We start from the raw sequence: 12,306 nt of genomic DNA, 5'->3' as shown, positions 1-12,306 counted from the left end.
CTAGAACTGGGCAGAGATCTGAGGTTGCTGCTGTTGTGTGGGTGTGAGATGATGTGGGAACAGCACAGGCCCTGAGGACCAAGAGGATGCAGGGGAGGAGGGACAGGGAGCAGCTGGGGTGACCTGGGTGAGTGGTGGAGGACACAACTGGGAGAATCCTAACACCCAAGAGTCACTGTGTCCCCACCTTGGGAGGAAGGCTTTGTTATTCCCATTTTAAGAGCATACTGAATGCCAGAGAAAGAAGTTACCTCTTCAAGGTCTCACGGGCAGGAGGCAGCAGAGCCAGGATCCAAGCTCAGGTTTGACTTCCAAGCCTTGAGGGGCGTCTGCTGAAATGTACTCGATGTGTGTCCGGATCTCTAGCTGAACCAGGAAGGAAATGCCTCAAGCCAGAACTCTTGCCAGCATGTCACCCAGGTATGCCGCTGAGATCTATACAACCTCTCATGGGCCTGCAGCCACCAGGGAAGTCCTCACCTCCGGTCTCATACCAGGTCCAACAAGACAACAGTCCTGGGCACACCGGGAGCCTTGCTGGCCAAGCACGGCCTCTTCATGCCGGCCACTCCTGCAAATCAGCTTCCAGCACGTTAGAAGAGACTTCCTTACCACCCCACGTGGCTCCAGTTCTGCTGGCTGGTGGCCCCTGGAGGCAACGACCGTGCACTATCTGTGCACCTTGCCAAACAGCCACCACCTTCTTGTACCTTCCTCCATCTTGTCAGAAAACCTCATTTGCATGGGACAGACCGAACCTGAGAACCTGAGATACGGCAGGACCTCCAGGTAGGGGGAGGTCTTCTCGCAGGTCCCAGGGGCAGAGGGATTTTCTGCAGGCCAGGGTGAGCTGTAGACACTGGCGGCTGTGGTGTCCCTGCCGGGGGCTCCTGGGTCTGTTGACCTCTAGCACGGTCAAGCCCAGGGGGGCATGGTAGGAGTCCCTGGAAGTCAGGGGCCTGATTCCATCTCTGCCCATTAAATCCCTCTTTCTGACCTCAGGCCAAACCCCTGCTTGGCACAAGTTACTGACCTCTCAGGATTGTACACAAAGGACACTGCTGTTCACAAGGCAGAGCGCCCCTCATGAAGGGGTGCAGGAGAAGGGACAGGCACAGTGGCCAATTCTGTAGGCAGCTCATGTGACCACGAAGTCTGTTTCCCTGCTGCCATCTCCACCACCCGGGGTGGTAAAGACAGGATGAGGTGATGCCTGGCAGTCACGTGGGTGCTGGGACACTTCCTTCCAGCACTCAAATCCTGAGACTGTTACCAGCAGGGGCACCTAGAGGGCAGGGCGGGGAGGCGCGGAGCTGCTGTCGGCCTGCTGAGGGCAGCGGATGGCACCCTGGCCACTCCAACTTAAGGTCCGCCATGGTCAGGTAAAGGGAGGGGAGGAGCTGGCTCTGTCCTGAGGTCTCTCCTAGCTCGGAGGCCCAGGGACAAGTCCCCACACACTGCTGGATGCAGTGTGAACCTTGAACCTTGCAGGGCAGACTGGCCTGACAGCAACACCATGCCCTGTTGGGTGAAAAGGGCCCAAGCACGGGGGCCCAAAAATGGATCACAGAACAAACGTTACGATAATGTCAAGTTTAATCTGCCAAATATACAAGTTGGACTTGTGGAGCATGTTCTGCCTGGGTGCTGCACAGTAAACAGAGGTTTCTTGAAATGATCAATGGGCAAGGTTAAGAATGGGCCCTGGCTCTGGCCAGAAGGGTGGGAATGGGGCGGGGAAGAGCGAAGGGGACTGGCAGGGGACTGGCTGGGGACAAGCCATGACCCTCAGGGATCCAGGGACACGGGCTCCTGGACGACAGCCCCTCTGAGCGAGCACCCAGGCAACACAGACTGGGGCTGGTTGTTGCAAACTCAGCAGCAGCTGCCCCTCTGCACAACCAGCCCCTACTGTGCAATCTACGGGATAAACGGAAGCTCTTCTTACCCCACCTCCCAGGCTCCCCCAACAAGAGTTCTGAATTCTAAAAACAGCAAAGACATTCCAATGGTTACATATGAAATGCTGTCCCGCATCTTTCTGTCTCAAAGATGGCAGCTGCCCCTTCCCCCAGCACCCTCCCACCATCCCCCCCCCAAACGATTTCTGTGCCAAGATGAAAAGGAGGCCCCAGGCCAGGGTGGGGGCTCCTTGCCGTGAGGGGCTGCTGCAGCGGCGCCAGGGCAGGGCGGGCGAGACGCGGCAGAGGTCCTGGCAGAGCGGCCCAGGTCCCCGGTGCCTCCTCCCACAGGCCGTGCTACTTATTCAGGGACAGCGACTGCACTCGCTTTCCCGACAAGGTCGCGTCGTCTTTTGCTGAGGGCAGGAAGGGAACAGTTGGTGTTAACACAAGACCCCCTCCCTGCGCACACCCCCACGCACCCCAGAAGCACTGCCCTGGAGGGCCGAGGGACCTCAGAACACATTCTGGCAACAGACTCAGCTGGCAGAGGGGGAACAGACCAGGAAGGATTCCCGCAGGAGCCACTGTCCAGACATTCTCGCCAAGTTTGGGTGGCTGCCCCCGACACAGGGCCCCCAACACTCAAGCTACCGGCAAAGAGAAACTTCTTACCCCACCCAGAGGCAGAACCCCGTAATTACATCCTCTTTTGTGGGGACCGAAACCTCCAGTCAGCAACATCAGAAGTTCCTCCCCTGCCTGGGCTTTGTGAAGCAAGAGCAGGGAGCCGGGACAGCAGGCTACCTCCAGTGTGGTGACAACCCTGGGGCAACTTATTTCCCGATCTAGGCCTCAGTTTCCCCATGATCTGGTGAGGAGGCAGGACAGCATGCTGGTCCCTAAGGGCTCTTGAGGCCCCACATGAGACCAGGTCCTGAGTCAAATGCTCCTGTAAACCAGACCAACTCCCCACAGCTATCCTGGCCTAGGAAAAGGCTCCACCTCTGACCCCATTGGGAGGGAGGGCATGAGGGAAGAGGGACAGTTGGGCCAGATTTCACCTGGGTCTGGACCGTGAAGTCTGGTCCAGCCCAGCCCTGCCGCACCCTCTCAAGCCCCTCAGATGGACGGTGGTTCTCCGAGGTAGCTTTCCCAGCCACACAAGGCACCGGATAATTCAGTGGAACCTTCCAGCCTTGAAGGTCTGCCCTAGGTACATCCCTGCGGCTTCCCTCAGATGCTGTAGACAGTGCTCTGCTTAGATCCAAACCCTCATCTGACTTCCAGCTGCTGCTGAGCCCTCCCAACACCCCAGAAGGTTGGGGCAGAAACGCCCACCTCCACTGATGAGAAAGTAAGTGCATTTACACACAGGCTGGCCCTCCACCCAACAACCCAACCCCATCCCATTTCACAAGGACACTGAAGCGCAGGGTTTAGCGGCTTTCCCAGAAACCGTCAGCTCAGGACTTACCTTTCCTCTCCTCTTCTTTCTTCCTGGCAGCCTCTTCCCGCTGTTTCCGAATGATTGCCAGCCGGGCAAGGTCAGCTTTGGCTTGCTCTGTCTTCCCAGCTAAATGCATTTTCATGTAACGCTCTTTTGCTTTCTGCTTCTCGATTTCTTCTCTGTTTGGATAAAATGGTGTCATAAGGGACATCTTCCCCACTATTATCAGCCGAGCTAGATGTGGGAGCCAGAATAAAAGCCAAGTACTTGGGCCCGGAGCCCAAGTGGAAGAGGGTGCCCTTGCTCTGTGTGCCCCCTCCCTGATGGACACTCACCAAACAAACAAGCAAAGGGACAGGCCTGGACTTCTCAGCGGGCTGGAGGAAGTTCAAGCAGTGTACCAGCTTCCCCAGACACGTAACATAGGATGGGGGTGAACTCAGCACACAGTGAACAATGTCTGCATTGGCCTGCGGGGGGATCCTGACTAGGGTCTGGTGTCCCCGGTAAGAAAGGGGGAGCAAAACCAGTGGACTGTGTATCAAGAGATGAGCAAGAGGAGGAAGACACTGGGAACCACATTCTACGAGGGGTAGAGAAGGGAGTGGCCACAGATGGGAACCACACCCACCCAATCTCAGGTCCACAGGACATGGCACATTCTCAATTAGAGCAGCTCAGATGTGTAAGAGGCTGCCTTCAAAGTGGTGAGCCCCCACCAAGGACGGTGTGGGCCTAAGAGCTCTACTCCCACAGGACAAAGGTGTCAGTCACCAACCCACTAGGTAGAGAGGTGATGGTCATTAGCTCCTCCCTCTCATTAAGTCTTCCCTCTGAGATCCTCCTCCCAGGCCTGAGATTCTGGAGTGAAGCGTGCACTTTCCACTGAGATATTAGATTGTCCCACTTATACCAGAATCCTGGACGAGCCAAGTATTGGAGGAGGGGACAGGGAAGCCCTAACAGGAGCATGGGAAAGGGACTTGGCCTCCCAGAGGCCCGGACAGCACACCGCGCTGGGTGATAAGAAACAAGGCATGGGGCCTGGCCAGAGGGGAGGAGAGCCAGCCACCAAAAGTCAGCTGAGCAGATGTTTCGCCCAGGAGACTCTCAGTAAGACACGTGCAATAGAGAGGAGACTGGAACACCTGTCAGCCCAGCAGATCCTACCCTGGGAGGCAGGTGCAGGGTCAGGAGCCTCTGAGCTAGCAGCAGAGATCCAAACCAGGGTTGGGGGGTGGGGAGGGGGGTTCCCTGGAGGCATCTGGAACAATGAGCAAGACTACCAGAAGCTCTGCAAGGTCCTCTGGGTGAAGGCTCGGGGCCAGGCAGGATGCCGGCCTTCATGGCTTTCACTCTGCAGCCTCAAAGGGTGGGGGTAACAACAGGATCCTCTTCTTACTGGTGAGAAGGAAGCTACTGGAGGAGTAGAATCCTTAGCAGCCTCTCATCACACCCCGAACTTGTGAGCCTTTTCATAAAACCCTCAGCCGTCATGGGGTTAGCACAGGAAGGTGGATTTAAATCTTAGCAGCCCAGGAAGGGAAAAACAAAACAAAACAAAACAAAACAAAACAGGACAGCTTTCCCTAGTGGCCTTCAACCTCTTATAAGGTCCCTGCTGTCAGCTGGTGGCCACTGAAAGTCCAGGCACTACCTGTCAAGGAATGGCCATGTGCAGGGCACTTCAGCACTCAATTGAGACCCTCATATAATCGCAAAGAGAAGGCTGTCTGCAGTTCCGTTTCCACCTGGGACTTAGGGAGCACTGGGGCAGCCAGCAGACCTCTCTGCACTGTGCTCTCTGCACTGTGCTCTCTGCACTGTGAACCTCTGGGTTCTCCCAACCCCCACGGCAATGACATCAAAGAATGCAGGCCAAGAATGGTCAGACTGGGCTGGGTAAGGAACTGTCCCCAGAGTGGGGTGCTGTGGAGGAAGAGACTGTACCATAACCCTCCATTTCCTTGGGCATTACTTCAAGTGTGACGCTCAGGTCTAAAACTGTTGTTCTATTTTCCCTGTTGTGTTCCTACTGGTGAAAAATTATTTGTTTAGTGTTTCTGGAAAAGCTTCTATAGAGCCTTTGAGGAATGAGATAAACAAAAAAAAACAGATACCGTAGCTAGAGCCCTCACCCAGTCCCTGGGAACCCCAGGGCCCAGGAGGCAAGGGTAGGGGAACTGGGTGCCTCAGCCGCTCCTCCCACCCCGCCACGAAGGTCAGCCCCCTGCCCACGTGCCCAGGTCACAAGGCCCAGTAGCAGAGGTTACCGTTCTCTCCTTGAAAGCTCCTTGGGCCCATCCAGGTCCAGTTGTGTGACCTTTTTGGTTGTCTGTGCCACCCTGTTAGGGTTCTCAATGTCGATGAGCCCTTCCACGCCTTTGCGCTTTTGCTAAGGTAAGACAAGAAGCCGCCTGTTGGAAAAGTCCGTCCAGCAGAGCCCCTGAGGGCCATGCCCACCATCTCCCAACAGCCCCCCTGGGCAGGGACAAACTTCTGCTCCACCCCCGGACAACATGATGCTCGGCCCAAGCCTCACAGTGGGAACAGCACCTCGGGGTGTCTTCACCAGCCCAGGAGGTACAAGGACAGCAAGTGCACGTGACTGGAGCCCAACCTACGCCAAGTCCCAGCAACCGGAGGTTATTGTCTCAGATTCACAGGTGACAGAACAGAGGCACAGGACTGAACAACTTGCCTAAGGCCAACCAGGAAGCAGACCGATGAGCTGAGAACCCAAGCCCAACTCACAAGCTCTCAACACAGAGCACTACGCCCCTACTTCAGGCTCAGCCTCTGGAAGCTCACGTCTGACTGCAACAACCACTGCTGGGTCCCCAGGGCAGGCCACACTAAGGATGTTCTCAGGACCAATTCCAATTCCTACCCATCTCAGCTCATGGGAGGGAAATGTGACATGAGAAGGAGCCATGGGATCGCAGTCTACGGGTTTAGGGAGCCTGCACCTCCCACCTCCCCTGGGAGATGTTCAACGGGAGCACAAGTCCCCAGTATAGCAGGCTGGGCCCAAGTCTCAGGTGCTGTTGACCACAGCTTTTCTCTTTAAGTGACCAGGGAAACAGGTTCCAAATACCAGCCAATCTGACGCAGAGCTCCAGACGACAACATCCATTTGAGCTACCTGTGAACACGTCCACTTGTATGTTCATGTCACAAGCGACATGTGCCTAAATGGAACTCGAGACTCACCCCTCGCCTACCCTGCTCCTTCGACCATCCTTATGCCATAGCCTCATGCCTCCTTCCCTCAGTCCCTGGACCCACCCTTCAGCAAACCCAAAAACACAGCGTGAACCTGCCCCCTCTCCCCCATTGGCCCAGCCACAATTTCTTGTCTGGTGACCTGCTGCCATTTCCCCGCTTACATCCTCTACAATTTACTCTTTGCAGAGAAGCCACAACCACCTTTTAAAAGCAAATCTGGTCATCACTCTCCGCCACTTCAAGGCCTCCACCAGCTGCCCACTACCCGCAACAGTGAAACTCAAACCCTTCAACTGCCACTCGGGAGCTGCCCTGGCCAACCTCTCCTCCCACATCCCTAGCCACTCTACCCCTTACCCACCTAGGCACATGCCCACCAGCCTCCTGCTGTCCTGTCCGACCCCGGAGCCCCTGCACTTGCCAATCCGGCCACCCTGACGGCTCTGCACGTTGGTTTTTCACACACCGGGCTCCAGCCTGTTTTTCAGATCTCAGTTTAAAAGTCACCCTCCTCACCACACACTGCTTCAAGTACCCATGATCAGTCCATCTTACTCATAATACTTGCTGCTACCTGAAATCATAACATTTGTTCACATCCTCATTGTCTGTACCTTGCTATTAAAACATAACCCCTTAAGACTGAAGACTCTGTCTGCATCCACCATTGGGAATGGTGACCAACAAGCACTTAACAGATGTTTGTTGAATGAATGAGTCCAAGTCCCAGGCCTCCACCAAACTCAGCACCTGGTAATCATCTTCTTCATCTTCACTCTCATCTGAGTCTAGGGATTTCTTCTCCTTTTTGGGGTCCCCCGCAGCCCCATCTCCACCTTCTTCTCCTTGTTCCTCTTCTTCCTGTTTCAGAAATGGACAACCTGCAAAATCAAAAATGCACAAACCCCCTAGACTGTGAACCCTGCTCCCACCGCCTCCAGACTGTGGACCCCGAGGAATTAAACCCCCACAAGGCTGGGACCAAGTATGACAAGGGTCCTACTCTGTAACCCCGGCCCCTGGTAGGGGACCTGGGTCAGAGGCAGCCTATATATTTGGCTCCACAGCCTGGAAGCCATTCCCACACTCCAGCCTGGGTGAGAAGTTCATCTCCCAGGGTCGGAAGGACTCGGCTGTGGGGCGGGGAACCTCAGTCCCACTCAGCCCCCCTCCTGCTTCCCCAGCTGCCACATGCAGCTGCCAAACTGCACTGTTTTCCTGGGCAAGTCCTCCCGTGTTCCACTCCCACGGTGGAAATGGAGGGCCAGTCACTCGAGCCTGCCCCTGCAGATGCCCTGCTGCGCTGACTTCCCGGGACAACGCTCAACATGCCACTTCCCTCCACCTTTCTTGCTTCCCCACCAAAAACATTCCTAACAAAGCCAGTACATCCTTCCCCCTACCACTTGCCCACATACTCTCCAAGGTCCCACTTAGCTGGCAGCTCCTCCATCCAGCCCTCTGCCCCCTCCCCCATTCAAATGCAGCCCCTCCCTTCTAGGGGCTCCCAGGCCCTTCACAGCGGTGTCACCCATCCAGCCTGACTGTGCTCTTTTTGGCCCTTATTCAGGCAAGGATCTAATGGTGTGGTCAGGGATGTGGACATTGACGAGGATAGAAATATTCCACTTCCTGACAGTAGGCTGGAAAAAACACTGCAGGAACAGAGTGGAGGGAACTGCTAAGCTTGGACCAGAGGGGGCACGGTGAAGAGCATCAGTGAGAATCACAGAGGAGATGACTCTGAGCAAGGTCTGGAGGAACGAAGGGTGCTCTGCCTGCTGGGGGTGAGGGGAGGCAGGGCACTATGTTGTGCTGGGTGTGGCATGGCTACAGCAGACAGATGGGGAGTGCGGGGAGTTTGAGCTATGGATGGGCAGGGCCTGGCAAAACGACAGCTCCCAGAAAGGACACAGGACCAAGAAGAGACACCCACTAAGGCGACCATCGCTAAAAGAACAAAGTTCTAATTGATTCAATCAGAAGATACCTCTCCTCTTCACTGTCGCTGGTTGTTCAGGGACACCCGCCTGCTGCCCGTGCCCCGCCCCGCCCCCCCCCCCCCCCGCCCCCCCACCTCAGGTGCTGGCTTCTGCCTAGGAATTGGTGGTCCCTGCCTGGCCTCTCTGGATGACAAAGAGGCAGGGCCCTGCCCTGGGCCACTGGAGTGGAATGCACAGGCACGTACTCACCCTGGCCTTCTGCTTCTCAGCCTGGAGCTGCGCGTCGATCTCCTCAGGGCTTGTGTACTGCCGTGCCCGGCCTTTGTGGCCTCCCTTTCTCCCTGCACGAGGATCGGCAGTTTAGGAGGTGGGAGGTAATCAGCTTCCCTGATTGCCCTGAGCCCCAAAGGGCTGCCTCCTGCTTGAGGTGCTGTCATCAGAGGCTGCAGAGACCTCCCCTACCCCTCACCAAGCACCACCCAAACCTATTCTCCTCCCTTCACATATCCAAAGGGACAAAAGAGGCAACATGCGACCACCTGACGCCGCACCAAACTACGTGCTAGACATAGGTTCCTACAGATAAGACCTGAGAGGAGGATGTGGGAGAGGGCACGCTGCATCTAATAACTGGCTAAATCCCATGGTGCCTTAGAATCCAAACTCAGGTCAAAATGCAGTAAGAACATTTAACACTACAGTCCTTTTTACTTGCAAAAGTTCTGGCACAACCATGGACCCTCTTGAGCCAGGACAATGGACTGACCCCTGCTCTGCTGGTTCTGGAAGATGCTGAGGTAGTTGTGGCCTGAATCTAGCCCCACCTTTGAGCCCATATGTGGAGAATCATGGCTGATCCCTTTCTAAAGACAAGACACTAAAGACTGAAACCGAATGATGAAGAGCACGAATGCTGGAGTCTGACCCTCAGGCTCAAATCTCAGCTCTACCACTTACAAGCTTTGGGAGGGTACCTGACCTCTCAGTCTCAGTGTCTTCAGCTGTGTCCCTACCTCCTGGAGTTGTCATGGGAATGAATTTGTTAACACATGTAAAACTGTTGGAACAGTGCCTGAGATCGGATTAAGCACTACAAAAACGTATGCTGTGTTTGCTAATTTTCTAATAAGGTATTTTGGCAGGAGATAAAAAACAAAGCCACTGACCACATTAGTGATTCCCTATAAAAGTCAGGGAATATGGGACACCTGGGTGGCTCAGTCGGTTAAGCGTCCAACTCGGTTTCGGCTCAGGTCGTGATCTCATGGATTGTGGGCTCAAGCCCCACATTGGGCTCTGTGCTGACATGGCAAAGCCTGCCTGGGATTCTCTCTTTCCCTCTGTCCCTTCCCCTATCGTGCTATTTCAAAATAAATAAACATTAAAAAAAAAAAAAAAAAAAAAGGTCAGGGGATGTAATGAAACACTTTTTGTTCACCTGAGCATTATACTATAAGGAAAAAACCCTAAACCTATTGGAAACTTTCTTGCATGCGGAGTAAGAAACATAGCTGGCAAAGTTAAAGCTGAAAATAAAGCTGACTCCCTTCTAACAGTTAAAAGTGTGATTAGCAATTAAAGTTCATCTAAGAGTATCAGTCTGAGCCTCTTGAGCTAGGACAATAGACTGACCCCTGCCCTGCTGGTCCTGGAAGACGCTGGGGTGGTTGTGGCCTCAATCCATCCCCACCTCTTCTGGAAGCTTCGGCCCAGCTGATTTCTAGTGAGTCTGAGTGCAGAGAATCTGTAATTAGACAGCCACAGCTTCTCTGGACTCAAGAGACAGTAGCAGAGATACCAACCTCCTCTTATTTCCTAGACAGCAGCTGCAAAGCCATAATTGGGCTGCTACAGATCACACCACCCATTTTTAATGACTACCTGGGTTCCCGGGGGGTGTCTCAGTCTACGCTCATCCAAGTCCTATTGTGAGAGATCAAGCTTGCCAGTTAAAAAAAAAAACCCAAAAAACCCAACAAGCTTTCCAGGCCTCTCAATATTCCAGGCAGTAATAACAACTCAAAACTGGCTACTACGCGCTGTCATTCCGCACACTTGGCTAGGGGATATGGACCTTAGTTCAGACTACAATAACTTTTACCAGCATGCCTTTGAAAATGCTTTACAGTTACTAATGGAAACAAGAGTTCATCCTTTTCTCTTGGATAATTTTATACTTAAAAAAAAAAAAAAAAAGTCTTGTTTTCTTTTGCTTTTCAAGCAAATAAACCCAAGCAAAATAGGTAAATCTTATCTGCTCATAAAGCTTTTCACAAGCCAAAGGCCAAGTCATTTAACCAAGAATTCATATTTGGGATTCTGTAACCTCCAACTTTGACTCAAACTATCTATGAAGTAGGACACTTAGAACCAGAATTCTGGAACCAGAAGGGTTCAGATGGCACCCTCATTTTGCACAACAGGAGGCTGTGCAAAATGGAAGACACCTGGCTCTTCCTACCAGGCTAAATCAACAGAGAGGTAGGTTTAAATGGATTCGATTCTGTAAGCCCCAATATCTCTGCAAGTAGAGAGTCAGGAAGTCATTTAGGTTTGAAAAAGCTCCAAGTAGATTTCCTGTGGGCTAAAGCATCTTAACCAACATGACACTTGAGCTACCACTATTAACCGAACATCTGTTCTGGGCCAGAAGTTAGCCAGGCACTTTGAGTGCTCCATTATTTTATGACCTCTATCTCCAGCTCTCCAAGCTAAGGGTTATCAGCCAGGTGTTCCAGATGACAAAAATGGGCAGGAATTAAATAATTTGTTTCAGGCCACAGAGTTGGGCAGTGACACAGCTAGACTTGAAATCAAGAACTACGGACTCTTAGGGGAAAGAGAAAGGACTGTCTACGATGCACTGGGAAGCCACGCATCTTCTACCCTCTTGGCCAAGAAATTGACGAAACCGTATAAATAATGCTTAGCGAGCGCTTGGCTGCCTGGAGCTGTGCTGCGCACTCCACGTGGATCACCTGGTGGTGTAAGCCTCACATCACTACTATGAGGTAGGTACAATCAAAAGCCCCTTGCAAATGAGAAAACTGAGACACAGGGAGGTTAAGCGACTGGCTCAGAGACACACATAGAGCCGCTGCCGAATAGGGACATTCAAAGCCAGCCAGCCAGCCTCGAGAGCATCAAGTTAGGTCTCATTAGGCAGGCCTCACTCGCCCGGAGCTCGAGAGGCCCCACGTTTTACGCGCAAGGCAGACGGGCTCGACACAGGCGCGGGACGCGGTGACTCAGTCCCCGCGAGCCTGGAAGAGGGAGTAAACTCCAGGTCCCTCAGGCCAAGAGAAGCGCGCCCCAGATCAGGCCTTCGGCGTCGGCGAGGAGCCGGAGCCTTGGGTCTCCTCAGACCCCCGAAGGAGTGGCTCGTAGCCACTCCGGTCCTCAGTTTCTCCATCGGGACAATTGGGCGCCGAGGCCCAGGCCTGGCCCTCAGCCGGCGCGGACGTCCTCCCTCGGCGCCGCTCTCCGAGACACCCGCGGGCAGAATGAACAGCTGGAGCCGGACTCGGGCAGCCCCTCGAGGCCCGCAGGCCACGCGCGCTTGGCCCTCACCTCCTTTAGGCATCGCGGATCCGGCGGCTGCGGCAGCGGCGGCGGCGCCTCGAACTGACACCGGAACCGGAAATATCTCGGGCTCAACTTCTTCCGCCCGGCCCAGTACCCTCAGCGCGCCGCCGCCGCCGCCGCCGCCTCCTCGAGGACCGGGGACTTCAAGGAGGCCGGAGCACGAAGACTGTCCCGCGAGCCGCCTGAGTCCAGGCTCGCC

The 12,306-nt window shown here is 54.3% G+C and overlaps 1 protein-coding gene across 1 annotated transcript; it reads right to left on the bottom strand.

Moving 5' to 3' along the window:
- Window positions 1–1,578: 1,578 nt before the first annotated feature.
- On the bottom strand, window positions 1,579–12,220 carry PDAP1 (PDGFA associated protein 1). Its single transcript, XM_019422637.2, has 6 exons — window positions 12,093–12,220; window positions 8,772–8,863; window positions 7,330–7,440; window positions 5,625–5,746; window positions 3,379–3,530; window positions 1,579–2,317 (listed from the first exon to the last, which is right to left on the bottom strand). Exons 1-6 carry the CDS (start codon window positions 12,103–12,105, stop codon window positions 2,259–2,261), a joined length of 549 nt encoding a protein of 182 aa, XP_019278182.1. The 5' UTR covers window positions 12,106–12,220; the 3' UTR covers window positions 1,579–2,258.
- Between the last annotated feature and the right edge of the window lie 86 nt (window positions 12,221–12,306).

The sequence above is a fragment of the Panthera pardus genome, unplaced genomic scaffold, assembly GCF_024362965.1.
Source record: "Panthera pardus isolate Hobbes unplaced genomic scaffold, ASM2436296v1 HiC_scaffold_4, whole genome shotgun sequence".
Lineage (NCBI taxonomy): Eukaryota > Metazoa > Chordata > Mammalia > Carnivora > Felidae > Panthera > Panthera pardus.
Note: the sequence above shows the minus strand (reverse complement) of the source record. Positions and strands in the feature narration are given on the sequence as shown.

Excerpts from the sequence above, each read along its gene's own strand:
- PDAP1 (XM_019422637.2), bottom strand. Across the intron at positions 5,747-7,329 it reads ATGAAGAAGATGATTACCAG|CAAAAGCGCAAAGGCGTGGA; the intron begins GTGCTGAGTTTG and ends GTCTTACCTTAG. Across the intron at positions 3,531-5,624 it reads GAGCTTTCAAGGAGAGAACG|AGAAGAAATCGAGAAGCAGA; the intron begins GTAACCTCTGCT and ends TTATCCAAACAG.